Source organism: Lathyrus oleraceus, chromosome 5, assembly GCF_024323335.1.
Source record: "Lathyrus oleraceus cultivar Zhongwan6 chromosome 5, CAAS_Psat_ZW6_1.0, whole genome shotgun sequence".
In the NCBI taxonomy this organism is placed as follows: domain Eukaryota; kingdom Viridiplantae; phylum Streptophyta; class Magnoliopsida; order Fabales; family Fabaceae; genus Lathyrus; species Lathyrus oleraceus.
In genome coordinates this window covers 175,090,579-175,108,086 of record NC_066583.1, presented here as the reverse complement: position 1 = coordinate 175,108,086, position 17,508 = coordinate 175,090,579, and the positions used below count along the sequence as shown (strand labels likewise).

At 38.2% G+C, this 17,508-nt stretch overlaps 1 protein-coding gene across 1 annotated transcript; it reads right to left on the bottom strand.

Annotated features, from left to right (window-relative positions):
* Window positions 1-6,489: 6,489 nt before the first annotated feature.
* LOC127081424 (probable LRR receptor-like serine/threonine-protein kinase At3g47570) lies at window positions 6,490-9,836 on the bottom strand. Its single transcript, XM_051021677.1, has 2 exons — window positions 7,175-9,836; window positions 6,490-7,086 (listed from the first exon to the last, which is right to left on the bottom strand). The coding sequence occupies exons 1-2, from the start codon at window positions 9,813-9,815 to the stop codon at window positions 6,665-6,667; spliced, it is 3,063 nt and encodes a 1,020-aa protein (XP_050877634.1). The 5' UTR covers window positions 9,816-9,836; the 3' UTR covers window positions 6,490-6,664.
* Between the last annotated feature and the right edge of the window lie 7,672 nt (window positions 9,837-17,508).

Genomic DNA, 17,508 nt, shown 5'->3' with positions numbered 1-17,508 from the left:
CAGGGGATATTCTTAACGGCCAGGATACATTCGTCGGTGAACTCATCTCTGATGGGGTGTGTTTCTTCTGTTTCTTGTATCGGAGTCATCCGAGATAAGTGATCAGCAACAGTGTTTTCACTCCCCTTTTTGTCTCTGATTTCTAGGTTGAACTCTTGTAGCAGTCGGATCCATCGCATCAACCTTGGTTTTGATTCCTGTTTGGCAAAAAGATATTTTAAAGCTGCATGGTCAGTATACACAATTACCTTTGATCCCAACAAATAGGATCTGAACTTATCAAAAGCATACACAACAACAAGGAGCTCTTTCTCGGTGGTGGCATAATTCATTTGAGCGAGATTCAATACGTGACTTGCATAGTAGATCACATGCAGAAGCTTCGCTTTTTGTTGCCATAATATTTCCCATACTGCATTACCACTTCCATCGCACATGATCTCAAAAGGGAGAGACCGATCAGAGGCAATAACTATGGGGGCAGACACCAGTTCCTTCTTCAAGGTCTTGAAGGCTTCCCTGCACTCTTTGTCAAAAAGAAACGGTGTATCTTTCACCAGTATGCTAGTTGGTGGTTTGCGATCTTGGAGAAATCTCTTATGAACCTGCAGTAGAACCCCGCATGTCCCAAGAAGCTTCAGATGCCTTTTTCATTCACCGATGGTGGTAAATTAGCTATTACCTCCACTTTTTCTATGTCCACTTTGATGTCTCAGTTGGAAATCTTGTGTCCCAATACTATCCCTTCACGTACCATGAAATGGCACTTTTCTCAATTCAGGATCAAACTTGTTTGCTGGCATCTTTCTAACACAAGTGACAAGTTAGTTAAACATTTATTAAATGAAGAACCGAATAGTGAAAAATCATCCATAAATACTTCCATATGCTTTTCGAGCATGTCAGCAAAGATTGATGTCATATACCTTTGAAAAGTGGCAGGTGCGTTGCACAACCCAAATGACATTCTTCTGTAAGCGAAAACACCATAGGGGCATGTGAAGGCAGTCTTCTCTTGATCTTTAGGGGCAACTGCAATCTGATTGTATCCCGAGTACCCATCGAGGAAACAATAGTAGTCATGACCGGCTAACCTTTCCAACATTTGATCATTGAATGGTAACGGAAAGTGGTCCTTTCGTATGGTCATGTTCAGTCTCTTGTAGTCGATGCACACTCTCCAACCTGTAATAGTTATGGTTGGAATTAACTCATTCTTCTAATTTTTAATCACCTTAGTGCCCCCTTTTTTTGGTACCACATGGACGGGACTTACCCATGAGCTGTCGGAAATAGGATAAATTAATCCCGCATCCAACAATTTTATAACCTCTTTACGTACCACTTCTTTCATTGTTGGGTTAAGTCTTCATTGTAGTTGCACCACCGGTTTGTGATCATCTTCCATTAAGATCTTGTGCATGCAAACTGTCGGGCTTATACCTTTCAAATCCTCGATTGCCCATCTGATTGCACCCTTGTATTTTTTTAGCACTTGAATGAGTTCTGCTTCTTGGACACTTTGTAGACTGGCATTGATAATAGTTGGGTATTTTTTCTCAGTATCTAGAAATACATACTTCAAATTTTCTGGTAGCTACTTCAGATCTATCCTTGTTTTGGGTTCTTCAGTGATATCTGATGGTGGCGGTGGTCTTAAATCTTCCCACCGGTGTGGTTTAGATATAATCCATTCAGGTTGTTTTTCCATCATAGTGAGCACCTCAGAGTTACCCTCATCTTCATCACTTTCAAAAATCGATAGACTCAAGACACGTTCTAATGATGACTAGGACATTTGCTTTTCAATTTCTTGAGCAATTACCTGATCTATTATCTCTACAATGTGGCTTGTGCCAATATCATCTTTGTATTTCATCATGTTCCACACATCTATTTTTAGCTCTTCATGATAGACTTTGAGGGTCATTGTTCCTTCCTCTATGTGTATCATACATCGTCCTGTCTCCAAGAATGGTCTGCCCAATATGAGGGGAATTTCCTCATCTTCGGGCATTTTCAGAATGACGAAGTCAACTGGGAAAACAAACTTGTCAATTTTTACAAGAACGTCTTCCACAATCCCATATGGTCGCCTATCAGAGCGATAAGCAAACTGAAGTGTCATTCGAGTATCTCGAACGGTGCCAATGCCTAATTTCTTGTAGATGGATAGTGGCATCAAGCTTACACTTTCTCCTAAGTCAATAAGAGCCTTCTTGAATTTTCTATCACCAATAGTTCATGGAATAGTAACTGATCCCTTATCTTTCTTTTTCACTGGGATTTTCATACCTTGAAGAATGACACTACATGTTTCAATCAAGATGATTGGGTCTATATCAGTGGAACGCTTTTTGGAGATGATGTCTTTCATGAACTTGACATATATTGGCATTTATTCTAATGCCTCAGAAAAAGGATGTTTATTTCAAGCTTTTTGAACATTTCCAGGAACCTCTCAATTTTTTTTTCATGTTGATCTTTCTTCTTCTGTCTTGGAGGGTAAGGGAGTTTGATGATTGGTTTCAGAACTTTTTCTTTCTCCTTGACAGGTGGCAGTACTACTTCTTCATCTTGGTCATTGGTTTCCTTGATTTCTAAATCCACTTCTAACAATCCATCTTCCTCCATACTATTTTCTTCCGTTTACTTTCCACTCCGGGTTACGACAGTGTTAACATTGTTATGTTCCCGCGAATTTGTTACCGTACCACTGGATAAGGTGCCCGGAGCTTGAGAATTTGAAGCTAACTGTTGTGCTATCTGACCCATTTGGACTTCAGGATTTTTTATGGAAGCAATGGTGTTTTTCTGATTGGTTCTAGTTTCTTCTTGAAACTGCATGCTATGGGTGGCTAATTTTTCAATGGTGATGTCCCATTCAACCTTTTTAGGTGCCTGTTATTGCTGATGTTGTTGATACTGAGTTTGATATTGCCATGTACCCTGTTGCGGAACATTCCCTCTCTAATCCTTCTAGGAGAAATTCGGATGATTCTTCCAACTTGGGTTGTAAGTGTTGGAGTAGGGATTATTCTGCTTCAAGAATTTGATCTCTTCAATTTGTTGGGGATTAGCAAAGCAATAAAACGTGTGATGAGGTCCATTACAGATTTCACAAGTGCTAGCCTGAGCCGACTGGACTTAAGCTATCTGTTGAGTACCTATATTCATAGCTTTTAATTTCTTTTCTACTTCGACAACAACTGTGTCTTCTAGACTAATTTTATCTGTCTTTAATTTTAGATCAATTGCCCCTTCTGGCTGACTAGTACATCTGTCGTATAATTCTAGATGCTTATTGGCAGCTATTACTTCAATAATCCTTTTAATACCAGTGGCTGTTGAGAAATTTATTGAGCCACCAATTGTTGTATCAATCAACTATTTTGTTTTTATTTTCAGCCCGTTAACGAACATATGCATTTGTTCAGTCTGATCCATATTATGAGTTGGACACGCTACTAAGACCCTTTTGAATCTTTTGTAGGCGTCTCCCAATGATTCACCATCCTTCTGTTTGAAATTAAGGATTTGATACCTTTTCCTCAGGAATACTGATGCTGGAAAGTACTCATTTAAGAATGCAGTTTCCATCTCTTCCCATGATGTGATACTGCCGGCTGGAAGAGAGTAGAACCATTCTTCCGCATCTTCAGTTAAAGTGAACGGGAACATTCTTAATTTTTTTGCTTCATCAGTATGGCCATCAATTTTCAACGTAGTGGTCATGGGCAGAAATCTTTGTAGGTGTTTGTTGGCATCTTCATTAACCTTTCCAGTGAAAGGTTTTCTTTCCAATTGATTGATTATGTTAGGATGTAGTTGAAAACTCGTCACATTTACCGGTTGGTTGACAATGGTCAGTCGACCACCCGGTGCGTTTGCCCCTCCATAGTCACCTAGGAGTCTTTCCGGAGGTGGAGGAGGTGGAATTGGAGGAACACCAACCATTGGTTCTTTGAATTCGGAGTGATCAAAGGTACTTTCTTCTTTTGAATCCACTCTTGTGTTCCTGCGTCTTCGGTGAAGGGTCCTCTCGATCTCTGCATCAAAAAGAAATTCAGCCGAGGATTCTCCTCGCATACACAAATTAGTAAGTTATAAATGACAGAAAAATAATTTTATTGCAGAGCAACAAAATTTTAATTGAAATTTAAAATTAAACTCTATATTTTGGCAGTCCCTGGCAACGACGCCAAAAATTTGATCGGAAAAATAGCAAGTGTACTATTTTGCCTGTTATAGTAATAAAGGGGAAATTTCCTGAATGTCGATCTTAAGGACTGCACGTCAATATCGAGTTCAAATTATCATTCAATTAAACAAAAGTTATAATTGGGGTTTTTATTAATAATAATAATAATAAAGGCAAAGGTAAATAATAATGAAGAATAAGGGTTTGCAAGGTAAGATGAACAATGCCAGGGAAGGTGTATGATTTATCCCTGTAACAACTCTGAGTCACTATTGCATCAACAAATATCAATTACTACCAATTCTCAAGAGTATTTTCTCTCAAGTCCTTGGTGAGAAAACCTTTAATCATTCTACCATACTTTCTATGTCCATAGGCAATTAGGGTGAAGTTAAGCTTTATTATATCAAGAATACTCTGATTCATACAGGGTATCTCTAATCCTATGTGATATCTACTGCAGAGTAACCTTATGAAAACCTTACCAATGGCGGGCCAGCCTAATCGATAACCATAGAACAATCTCGATTGGTCCGAAAGAGAAAACATTAAACACATCAAAATGTTACCGTAAGAATAATATTATAAATGCAAATGTAAACTCAAATTCATTACAATTCTAAATCAGGGACACCTCCTAGCAGTGGGGGGTTAGCTACTCATATTGTTCAAAATTAATGCAAGATAAAAATTACACATTATAAGTAATTGGATGACTTGGATCTTCAATCGCTTCCGCTCATGAAAATCTTCCGCTCTCTGAATTCCTTGATCTCTGTAATACTTGATTGCTTGACAACTCCGGTGTTTGCCTCGTTCCAGGATGATTTTTTCTTTGGTAGAAGGTTCTCTTATATAATGAAAATTCCAAGCAACAGGTGGACAATTCCAAAAATATATTCACAAGCCCGATGATCCAAAGCCCGTAAAAAAGGGAAATTTTTGGGTCTGGGCTGACACGGCCCGTGTCAGTTGACACGGGTGGCTGTGTCAGTCGACACGGGTGGTCGTGTCAGCTCACTGCTTCGCTTGACACGCCCGTGGGGGCTCAACACGGCTGAGGAAAAGGCCTGACACGAGCCGTGTCAGCTGACACAGTCGGCCGTGTCAGGCTACTATTTTAGCTTTCATCCTCCTTCTGCCTGACACGGCCTGTGTCAGGTGACATGGGTGGCCGTGTCAGGCCTCCTGTGCTGAAGTTTCTGCATTCCTTTGCTTGCCGGAATTCCGCACTGTCTCACTCCGAGTTCCTCGGTTCTTCCACCTGGACCTGTTGGGCAAAAGCACAGACATCCTACGCGTAAAATCACGAAAATATAAAGTAAAATATGATAATGAATGGAAATGCTCAAATATTATACGGGAAGTAAAATTGCTTTGAAAAGTACCAAAATGCTTGCACGGTGTCTCAAAATCCTCGGTTTTTTGTCGGATCAGTAACGAAAACTTAATGAAAATGGTGACTGATCAGATCCTAACGTCATGTTTCTTCCGGGTCAAGGGGAGTTGTTGAATGATCTGGGAAGATGTCGGCGTTTAGTGGGTAGACTCAATTATCTTACCGTCACCATATCAGATATTACTTTTATAGTGAGCATTGTGAGTCAGTTCCTGAATGCTCCTTGTGATGCTCAGTGAAATGCAGTTATTTAGATTCTCGAATATATAAAGAATGCACCAAGAAGAGGCTTGTTATATGAAGATAAGGGTGATACTAAAATCACGTGTTATTTAGATGCATACTGAATAGGATCACCGTCGGATAGGAGATCCACTTCAGGATATTATGTTATTATTGAAGGAAATATGATCTCATGGAGGAGCAAGAAACAAAACACAATTGTATTATCTAGTCCTGAAGTTGAATATCATGCTCTGGCATAAACATCGAAGGAACTTGCATGACTTAAGAATTTGCTCTTAGAACTTAGGTTGGGAGACCTTCAGGTCACAAAACTCATATGTGACAATCAAGCGGCACTTCACATTGCATCCAATCCGATTTTTCATGAACGAACCAAACACATAGAAATAGATTGTCACTATGTAAGAGACAATGTACTGAAGTATCATGGTTAGTTTTAAGGCTGTTTTTAGGGCGAGTAACGCAGACTATAGTACATGATATAAGATTTATCAGAGTTAAATTGTAGTCAAATAGAATAACATAAAATATTTATCACAGATGATTAAATAAGGTCTCTATTTGTTGTATCATGGTTAAATTACATTTAATCTACTCAAGACCTTCAAAATTTTGAGAAATTTGAGACGACTCTGTTTAGTTTTCTTTTCCAACCCTGACAAAGCTATTTTGACTATCATTTTTAATACATTTGATAACTATTTTGAAATTCTTATTCATATATAATTTATTTAGTAGGATGAACCTTATTGCAAATATTTTCAGATTGCGCACCAGTAATTACAGATTATACACTATAGGCAGGAATGAGACCAACATTATAAGCCTAGTATAAACTGCTTAATTCCTTGTAATTTTGATAAGGCTTCTCTCATGGTCCACCTATCTTTGGGATGATGTGCTACACATGACAAGCCGATTTTCATTGCAGCAGCTATGCACTCCTCAGATTTGTGAGTCCAGTATGTGTTACTACCATCACTATAGCTGATATCGCCTGATCCACCACTATGACTATCACTGCTGAAATTTTGTGTTGAATATTCATAATGGTTAATAAGCCTTTGATCAACAATATTCAGTAATTGCTTCTCACCCATCTCGGATACAAAATTGTTCATGTTTAATCCTTCTTTGAACATTTCATCTGTTGGTTTTTTGGCTATGAACATCTCTAGCAGTAGGATCCCAAAACTGTACACATCACCACTAGTTGAAGCCTTGCCTCCTAGACCATATTCTGAAACATGTCATCCCAATATTAGATATCTATATATTATACACAACATATAAAGTTATGCATTAATAAAAGGTAAAAGAAAGAGTACCTGGGGCGATATAGCCGATTGATCCCTTCAGTTCTAGAGTGCTGCTGTGTTTCTCTGATGCATTTTGAGAGAGAAACCTTGCCAATCCAAAATCTGCTACATGTGCAACCATATCTTCATCTAACAGTACATTGGCAGGTTTAAGATCACAATGGACTATTGGTGGATCACAATCATGGTGCAAGTAGTCCATGGCAGATGCAACATCAATAACAATGTTCAACCTTTGCAATAAGGTTAGTAAAGATCCCGATTCTAGATCTTCCGGGTATAAACTCATCTCCAAATTACCATTAGGAATGAAATGCATAACAAGGGCCTTAAAATCATTCCCTTTGTAATCAGTACTAGAACAAGAAGTGATCACCTTGACAAGATTCCGATGCCTAACGTTTTTCAAACTTTCACATTCTGCACCAAAACTCTGAGAGGCTTTGCTTTGTTGCAGGTCAAAAACTTTAACGGCAAATGTGGTGGTTTGACTTTCGTAAGTGCTAATGTTGAACACTCCCTTGTAAACAGAACCAAAGCCTCCTTTTCCAACCAAGTTTGTAGCTGAAAAATTGTTCGTAGCTAGCTTAATATCACCATAGGATATATTTTGAGGCAACCCCTTTAGAGGAGTTGATGACAAACTTCTTTTATCCTCCTTTTTTTTCGTCTTAAAGGAATATAGCATCCACAACAGAGAAAGCATTGAAACGAACAAAACAGTCGCACCTATAATCGGTAGGATGATGTGGAGCAAACTGTTTCTCTTTTTTTTTTTACCTGCAACACACAAAGTGACTCCCAACTTGTGCGTAGCTTGATTGTTAAGGCCACATATTTTTTTGTTACCTTGAAGATCAACCTGGTTTAGGTTCATAAAAACACCTTTCATTGGAACCTCTCCTTCCAATGTGTTGAAAGATAAATTTAAACTCACCATATACTTAAGCTTTTCTAAACTCTCAGGAATTGGACCAGTGAGATTGTTTGATGATAGATCCAAAGTCTCAAGAGATGCTAAATCTCCTAGACTATTTGGAATTGAGCCACTAAATTTATTTCTTGCCATCTTAAGTGTCTTCAGGCCATTTACTTCAATTTTAGGAATGTTCCCCGACAGCTTGTTGTCCGAAACAATCATTGTCTCTAGCTGCTCCATCTTGAGTTCAGGAGGAAGTGAACCATTCAAAGAGTTTCCAGTTAAGTACAAAGTTGTCAATCCAGAGAGTTGAAAAATCTCCATTGGTATGACACCAACAAGCTTATTCATTTCCAAGTCCAGATAACTCAATCTCTTGCATTTTCCGATGCTCGCGGGAATTCTACCTGAGAACTGGTTGTTTCTCATTGCAAGACTATACAGATTTGTAAAATTTCCAAATATGTCTGGAATTTCACCAGACAATCTATTTTGGTGTATCCAAAGCTGCTCCAATTTTTTGAGTGTTCCAAGTTCTATTGGTAACTCTCCAGTGAAATTATTCAGTTCAAAAGACAAGGATGTGAGATTTTGAAACTTGTTCATTTCTTTAGGAATGCTTCCATTTAGATGATTATTAGAAACACAGAACTGTTGTAGATTGCCTGAAAGATAGGCAACAGAATTTGGAAGTTCACCAGCCAAGATGTTATCGTTGACCTTAAGGATTTGCAACTGAGTGGAGTTTCTAAGTGAATCAAAAAACTGTAAATTCAATGATGTTGTGGAAGTGAGATAGTTATTACTTAATATCAAATGAGTGAGGTTTTTCAGGTTGTTGAAAAGAGGTATTGGCCCATGAAATCTATTGTTAGCAAGATCAATAACTTGAAGATGTGATGAATTGGAAATAGAATTTGGAATCACCCCTTCAAACCTATTGGTTGCCAGAGCAAGTGTGGTTAAATTTGGAAAGGCGTAGCCGAAATCTTGCGGCAACTCGCCTGATAGATTGTTCTTTGCGAGGGATAAGAAAACTAAGGAAGAAAGGTTGAAGAAAATAGAAGTAGGAAACTTGCCAGTGAAATTGTTCTCTAAGAGTTGAAGTCTTAAGAGATTACGGAGGTTGGCCAATTCAATTGGAATCTCACCAACAAACTTGTTGCTTGCCAAATAAAGATTCTTAAGAGAAAAGAGATTGCCAAAAGTTGAAGGGATTTCACCTGTGAGATTGTTGACAGAAAAGTCTAAACTTTGTAGATTATGCAGTTGGCCCAATTGTGGTGGAAGTGAACCTGAGAGATTGTTGAAAGCTAATTGAATGACATTGAGGAGTGTGAACTGACCAAATTGGGTAGGAATTTGGCCATGGAAATTGTTCTTAGACAGGTCAAGTGAATGAAGGTAAGTGAGGTTGGAGAGGTTAGAAGGTAGTTTACCAGAGAGACCAAGTCCTGATAAGGTGAGAGATTGAACTCTTTCACCAACTGTAGAACAGTTGACACCATACCAGTTACAATGATTTGAATCTGCTGTCCAATTTGACAGAACATTGTTTGGGTCAGTTAATTGAAATTTGAAAGATAGAAGGATATCTCTGTCTGTGTTTTTGTTGTTGCAAATGATGACATGAAAATTATGAAGTAAGAAACATAGGAGCAAAATAAGTCTTATATGGATCATAGTGGCTGAGGAGGTAAAGTTATAATGCATGTATTTATATCGATTCATCTTTGATGTTTAATGCTGCATATTCCCAAGGACATCTTTGGTAATTAGACATGTCTGAATGTTTCATATGTTTGAATGTTTCATTGTCTAACATGCGTGCGTCGAGTGTTTGACACAAATACCATACATGTCAAAAAAGTTTTTATTTGTTGGTTTAAATAGTTTTTTTGGAGTTAGTATTTTTTTTTGTCTGAGTTTTTATGAGTCTTTATATCCCATTTTTGTGTTGATTTTAGTTCCTAAAGATAAAATCCATCGGAAAAGTCGAAGAAAAATCTACAAGATTGAAATTAATATAAAAAATGAGATATAGAAACTCCGATAAAAAAAATTATATGGACAAAAATAAAAAATTCGCTAATTTATAGGGATCAAAAGTGCATTTATGTTTTTTTTTTAATAATTTGCTTCGACAAATTTGTTAAACCTCTCTTAAGAAAACAAATGATTTAGCATATATGTTTTTAAGTGGCGGTTATTATATTTTTAGGAGGGTTAATGGAAAATTAATACTATTTCCGTTTTTTTTATATGAGAGACAATTGAGTTTTTAAGTTTATTGAATAACTAATACATTTGGTTAGTTTGTACACTAGATACATTGATTATTCAATAAATCTAAAAGTGATTTGTCTCGTATATAAAGCAATGAAGGTAGTATATTATCAGAAGCATTATATTTTTAAAAGAGTTAGTGAAAAAATATTATATTATTAAGAGCAAATACATTGCGTTCATGTTTACAATAAATAAGGGAGAGTTTATCATTGAAGAATTTGATAAGAAAATGACTATTTTAGAATTAGGAGATGCAAGATTCTCGAAGTTCTATAACATTAATTTGTAGTTTAAAATGATTTTTCCTACTTTCTTTTATACATCACCGGGTATCTATCAACTAGTATTAAAGCAATTTTGATCAAAAAAGATTTTGTGGTCCGCCAACGTCATCATTCTTATCACACATTAGAAATTATGCAATAATGAACATTAACCTAATGGTAGGGCGGTTAGTAGGCTTGACTAAATTCTTATGTCTGATGGATGGTGGGGGTTTTGGGGACCTGTTGCTCAATGGGGCCTTTCTCGTGATGTTTCTGGCCATTTCCCTATTGTTCTCAAGTATGATAATCAACTTTGGGGCCTTAAATTGTTTAAGTTTGATAATCATTGGTTGTCGCATCCTGATTTTTCCGAGGTGGTCCTTTCATCTTGGTCAGCTTCCTCAATTCAAGGGTGGAAGGCTTTTGTCCTACTCGAAAAGCTCAAATCCCTTAAAACCCCCATTAAAGGTTCGAATAAGGAAGTCTATGGCGATATGGGTATCCAAATTGATTTTCTTAGATCGGTGGTTGAGGGGTTGGATTCTGTGTCAGATCTTAGAACTATTTCCGGTGAGGAAGTCGAATCCCGTTCCAAGTCTATTTCTGACCTTTGAGTTCTTCTTAAGGCTAAAGACTCTCTATTGAGTCAAAGAGCTAAGTCGAAGTGGCTTAAGGAGGGTGACGCCAACACATGCTCTTTTCATGCATCTATTAAAAGTAGAAGTAAAAGAAACTCGATCATAGCTTTTAAGGTTGAGAGCGTTTGGGTAGAGAGTGTTATATGGATTAGGCGTGAGGTGGTGAAGTACTTCTCAGAGAGGGTTAAAGAGCAATCTAAGGCTAGACCTAGGCTGTCTGGAGTGCCTTTTAGGTCCCTCTCTGAGGAATATAATATGTTGTAATCCTCCCATTTCCATATCGAGGATTTAGATGATGTGGTGAACCTTAGTGACGTGAGTAAGAGTCTAGGTCCTGATGGCTTTAATTTCTCTTCTTTTTTTTTTAAATTGTACTTGCTTAGGGAAGATGTTTGGGTAATGTTTGAGGAGTTTCATTGTTTTGCTTCCCTTCCCAGGAGTTTTGCATCCTACTTTGTGGCCCTGGTCCCCAAAGTTAAGAATCACATCTCCTTAGGCGAGTTTAGACCTATTTCCCTAGTTGGGTTCCTTTATAAGTTGGTTACCAAGGTTTCGGCTAATAGGTTGAGTGTTGTGATGGATCAGCTTATATCCCATAATCAATCAAATTTTCTTAAAGGGAGGATGTTGGTTGATGGAGTGGTGGTGGTCAATGAGGTAATTGATTTTGCTAAGCGTTCTAAGAAAGCTTGTCTTATTCTTAAAGTCGATTTTGAGAAAGCATATGATTCAGCTAGTTGGAGCTTCCTAGAATATATGTTAATTAGATTCAACTTTAATGATAAAAAAAATTCTTCGACATATGTTAGACAGTTCTTGAACATATCTGAAACACTTTTAAAATCGTTAAAAATGAATTGAAATCGTAATAATCAATTAAATGACTAAAAGTTTAAATTTTATTACATAATCTTTTAGGTGCGGTAGGTCCAGTAAGGATCTTACACATGAGTAGGATTGTTCAAACAACACAAAGAAACAAAACGAAGCACATAACAATGACTGAACCGAAGCAAAATTTAACTAACCAAATCACAGTTAATTAATAAAATCTATGGTATTCGTGATCTGGTTCAATCAGAAAACTGAATTGAATTAAGTTGAACCATAATAAAAATTCAAAAGAACCAAATTAAATCATTCCTTGAATTTTTATTTTAAATTAATTTTTCAAAATTTGATCCACACCTAACATGAAAAAGACAAAGAAATATGAAACAATGAACATTAACCTAATGGTATGGCGGTTAGTAGGCTTAATCGAGTTCTTGTGTCTGATGGACGGTGGGGGGTTTTGGGGACCTGTTGCTAAATGGGGCCTTCCTCGTGGTGTTTCTGACCATTGCCATATTGTTCTCAAGTATGATAATCAGCTTTAGGGTCCTAAACCGTTTAAGTTTGATAATCATTGGTTGTCTCATCCTGATTTCTCCAAGGTGGTTCTTTCATCTTGGTCAACTTCGTCAATTCAAGGGTGGAAGGATTTTTTCCTACTCGAAAAGCTCAAATCCCTTAAAACTTCCCTTAAAGGTTGGAATAAGGAAGTATATGGAGATATGGATATCCAAATTGATTTTCTTTGATCGGTGGATGAGAGGTTAGATTATGTGTCGGATCTTAGAACTCTTTCTAGTGAGGAAGTGGAATCCCGTTCCAAGTCTATTTCTAAGCTTTGGGTTCTTCTTAAGGCTAAGGACTCTATATTTAGTCAAAGAGCTAAGTTGAAGTGGCTTAAGGAGGGTGACGCTAATAACGGATTTTTTCATGCATATATTAAAAGTAGATGTATAAGAAACTCGATCATAGCTTTTAAGGTAGAAGACGTTTGGGTAGAGAGTGTTGTAGGGATTAGGCGTGAAGTGGTGAAGTACTCTCAAAGAGGGTTAAAGAGAAATATAAGGCTAGACCTAAGATGTATTGAGTGCCTTTTAGGTCCCTCTTTGAGGAAGATAATCTATTGTTATCCTCCCCTTTTCGTATCGAGGAGTTAGATGGCGTGGTGACCCTTAGTGACGGGAGTAAGAGTCCAGGTCCCGATGGCTTTAATTTCTCTTTTTTTTAAAAAGTTTTAGTACTTGATTAGGGAAGATGCCTGGTTAATGTTTGAGGAGTTTCATTGTTTCTCTTCCCTTCCCAGGAGTTTTGCATCCTACTGTGTGACGCTAGTCCCAAAGTTAAGAATCGCATCTCTTTAGGCGAGTTTAGACCTATTTCCCTAGTTAGGTCCCTTTATAAGTTGGTTTCCAAGGTTTTGGATAACAGGTTGAGTGTTGTGATGGATCAACTTATATCCCCTAATTAATCATCTTTTCTTAAAGGGATGATGTTGGTTGGTGGAGTGGTGGCGGTCAATGAGGTGATTGATTTTGCTAAGCATTCTAAGAAAGCTTGTCTTATTCTTAAAGTCGATTTTGAGAAAGCATATGATTCAGTTAGTTGGAGCTTCATGGAATATATGTTAATTAGATTCGACTTTAATGATAAGTGGAGATCCTGGATCAAAGCTTGTATTTTTGCTGGAAATCTGGTTGTGTTGGTTAATGGGTGTCCAACTCAAGAGATTAAGATTGAAAAATGGTTTAAACAGGGTGATATGTTAGCTCATTTCCTCATCCTTCTTGTGGTTGAAGGACTCAATGGTTTGATTAAGAGAGCTTTTGACCTTAGTCTTTTCTCTAGGTTCAAGGTGGGTCCTCAAATTTAGTTATCTCTCATCTTTAGTATGTTGAAGATACTTTAATTGTAGGGGAGCTCTCCATTGAGAATATGTGGACTATTAAAGCTATTATGAGAGCTTTCGAGTTATCTTCTAGCCTTGGGCTTAATTTTCATAAGAGCAATCTGATTGGGGTTAATGTTGAACCTACTTTCTTAGTTTTAGCTGAGAATTTTCTCCATTGCAAGTCTGGGTTTCTTCCTTTTAAATATCTAGGGTTATTAGTTGATGACAATCCTTGATCATAGTCTACTTGGGAAGCCCTGGTTAGTTTAATTCAGAAAATACTTCACTCTTGGAATCATAAGTATGCCAGCCTCGATGGCAGAGTCATTCTCCTTAATTATGTTCTTAATGTTATTCCTGTTTTTGTTCCTTTCCTTCCTTAAGTTTTCAGTATAAGTTTGGAAGAAGATTGTTAGGATTCATAGGCAATTTCTATGGGAAGGTCTGAAAAGGGAGTCTAAGATCTCCTGGGTCTAGCGGTCTAATGTGTGCAAACCTAAAAAAGATGGTGGTCTTGGTGTTAAGTATCTTCGAGCAGAAAACTTATCGCTTCTAGCTAAATAGAGATGACGTCTCCTGTCTGGTGTCTCTGGGTTGTGGGTCGACATTTTGGTTTCTAGGTATGGTCTTTCCAAAGTCTCATCTTTAGATAGGGGTAGGTCCTTAGGGTCCAATTTGGTTTCTACTTGGTGGAAAGGGGTTTCCCTTATTGGGTCTAAAAAGGAGGATCCTCCTAATTAGTTTGAAAACGGTTTGGTGAGGAAGGTTGGGTCGGGTTTGTCTACCTCATTCTGGCACGACTTTTGGGTAGATAATTCTCCCATGAGTTCTAGGTTCTATCGGCTCTTCACTATTTCCCATAGGAAATCTGGTTTGGTGGGTGAGATGGGGAGGTGGGATGAAGGGAAGGTTGTTTGGGATCTTGGTTGGAGTAGATCTTTCTTCATTTATGAAGAACCTATGGTAGAAGAGTTTTTCTTGCTCCTCCAAGGATTTCAATTCTCAGAGGAAAGAGATAGTTGGATTTGTAGGCATTTTAGGGATGCGATGTTCTCAATAGCTTCTGTCTATCAATCCCAGTTAGATTACTATTCTACTCTGGATCCCCCTTAGTGTCGGGGAATTCTAATCTTCCCCTGATTTGGGAAAGTTGGACACCTTCTAAGATCTTAGTTTTTTTTGGCAAATTCTACAAGATAGATTTATTTCTAAGGAAAATCTTTTCAAGCGTAAGGTGATTCTGGACCTAAGGGAAGTGTCATGTTGTCTCTGTGAACATTGGATGGAATCGATTTTCCATCTTTTTATTACTTGTAATTTCTCGTCCAATGTTTTGTATGGTGTGTTTAGGTGGTTAGGGTTTCAGGGAGTTCTTCCTAGGGAGTCGAAGCCTTTTTGAGTTTGTGTTTTCTTTAGGTGAAAGATCTAATGTTAAGGGAAATTTTATTATAATTTGGCATGCAGTGATTTGGTCTATATTGCTAGGGTGAAATGATAAGCTTTTTCTGGTTTGATAACTAATGTGAAAGAGATGGAGAATAAAAGGATTCATTTGGCCTGTATATGGTTCCTTAGAAGGTCAAAGTTGAACTCTCACTCCTTCTTGGATTGACTTTTGAACCTTATCTAGTGTCTAGATCAATAGTGGTTCAAGTGGTCTGGCATGTTCCTCTAGTTGTTAACGGCCTTGGTGTTGCTTGTGGTGCTCCTTTTTTGTTATGGGTGGTCTGGTGGTCTGAGTTCTAGGTTGTTCCTCCTGCTTGTGGGTTTCGTGGCTTCGGTGGTCTTGTTGGTGGTCCTTTCTCCTATGGGGTTGTATGTGATGTTTTTCTTTATGGTTTTTTCTTTGCCTTTGTTTTTGCTTCTTATATGCTTCTTATGTGTTTGGAGTTTTGTGAAGGTTCCCCTCTAGGCTCTTCTATCTTTCCATATATATCATACAGGATAGGGGAAACAAAGTCAATAGACTTGCCTACAGACCCTACTTTTATAAATCATACAGGATAGGGGAAAACTTAACTTCCTTCCTTGCCGTCAACCGACCTATAGTCGTTGAGATAGTATTGGTTCTATTCATCTGACCGTACTTCCATCCGGTGTTAAAGCTGCGGAGCTCGAGGGATGTCTTTAAAAAGGTCAAGTTTTTTCTTTTTTTAGACGCGGTCAAAAGAATACCTGAGAGAAGGATGGGCACTTATAATAGTAGGCGTAGGCCCGTCGCCCCAAAACTCATACATGTGATTAATAAGAAGAATTTTATGAGTGTCCCCGCCCTTCTTCCCGTACAAAGTCTGTCAAACTTAGTTGTCTTAAACGACATTGGCGTGGTACTCTGATTTGATCTACTCATATCAGAGTACGCCACTCGTGGAGGAGAGCCTGGAGGAGAATGGGAGAAAGCTTTTAGTTTGCCTTCATTCCATAACTACTTAGTACCTCAGATCCCTTCTCCTTTGAGAACTACCACTCAAGACTGTTGGATCACTCATCAATGTCATCAGCTGAAAATTATGGCTTTGGGGTAGCCGATGCTAACTTGGCTGACACTGACACCGAGAGGAAAAGGCTTCTTGATGGCATTCCCGGCCTACGAGGTTCTTAACTAAACTCTGGGATTTGATAGATAGCAATAAGTTTCGCCGTCACACTATCTGGTTCAGGAAGTTCTCTAGCTTGATTTGAGCTCATTGGCTCACCAAGAGTCATTCCTTTATCGATGGGCAATAAAATCAAAGACAACTGTGAGGCTGCAGAGGGGAAGAAATGATAAATTGAGAATAGAAGCTTTACGTCACCGGTTCGTTAGTAAACTGGGACACGTTTAGCATGGGTAAAGGTCGGTGAGAAAGTGATGGATGATTTGAGGCGTGAATTCCACCAAGCACAACTCCGGCAGGGGAAGCTGTAGCTTATGGGGTGGTCGTGGTATAGCCTTTATAGAATATCCTCTCCCCCAGGAAAGCTAACTCAATAGGAATTCTCTCTCTCACCGATGCTATTGAATCCGCAGCTGTTGGTCTTACCGGTCTTGGTGGTAGGGATATAAGACCAACAGTGGTTGTGTAACTCCCTAATAATTCACCCCATGTTTAAAGAGGAAGGTCTATCTTTCAGCTCCTCCCTAAAAAGTGGAATGTACTGCTTCCTTTCACTTACCTTAGGGTATGAAAGTCGAATTACCAACTTTTACACAAATTTTAAAGTGGATGAGATCGGTCGAGTGGTCTCAGTTGTAGATGGGATTGCACGTGTTTATGGATTGAACGAGATTCAAGCTGGGGAATTGGTTGAATTTGCCAGCAGTGTGAAAGGAAAAGCGTTGAATCTTGAGAATGAGAATGTCGGAATTGTTGTCTTTGGTAGTGATACCTCTATCAAAGAAGGAGATCTTGTCAAACGTACTGGATCTATTATGGATCTATAGTGTAGGAATTCCTAGATCGAAGTCCTTCAATCTCCCTATCTTTCGTAGCATGCATTCCCATCGGTGTCGCAACTGATTCGGTAAG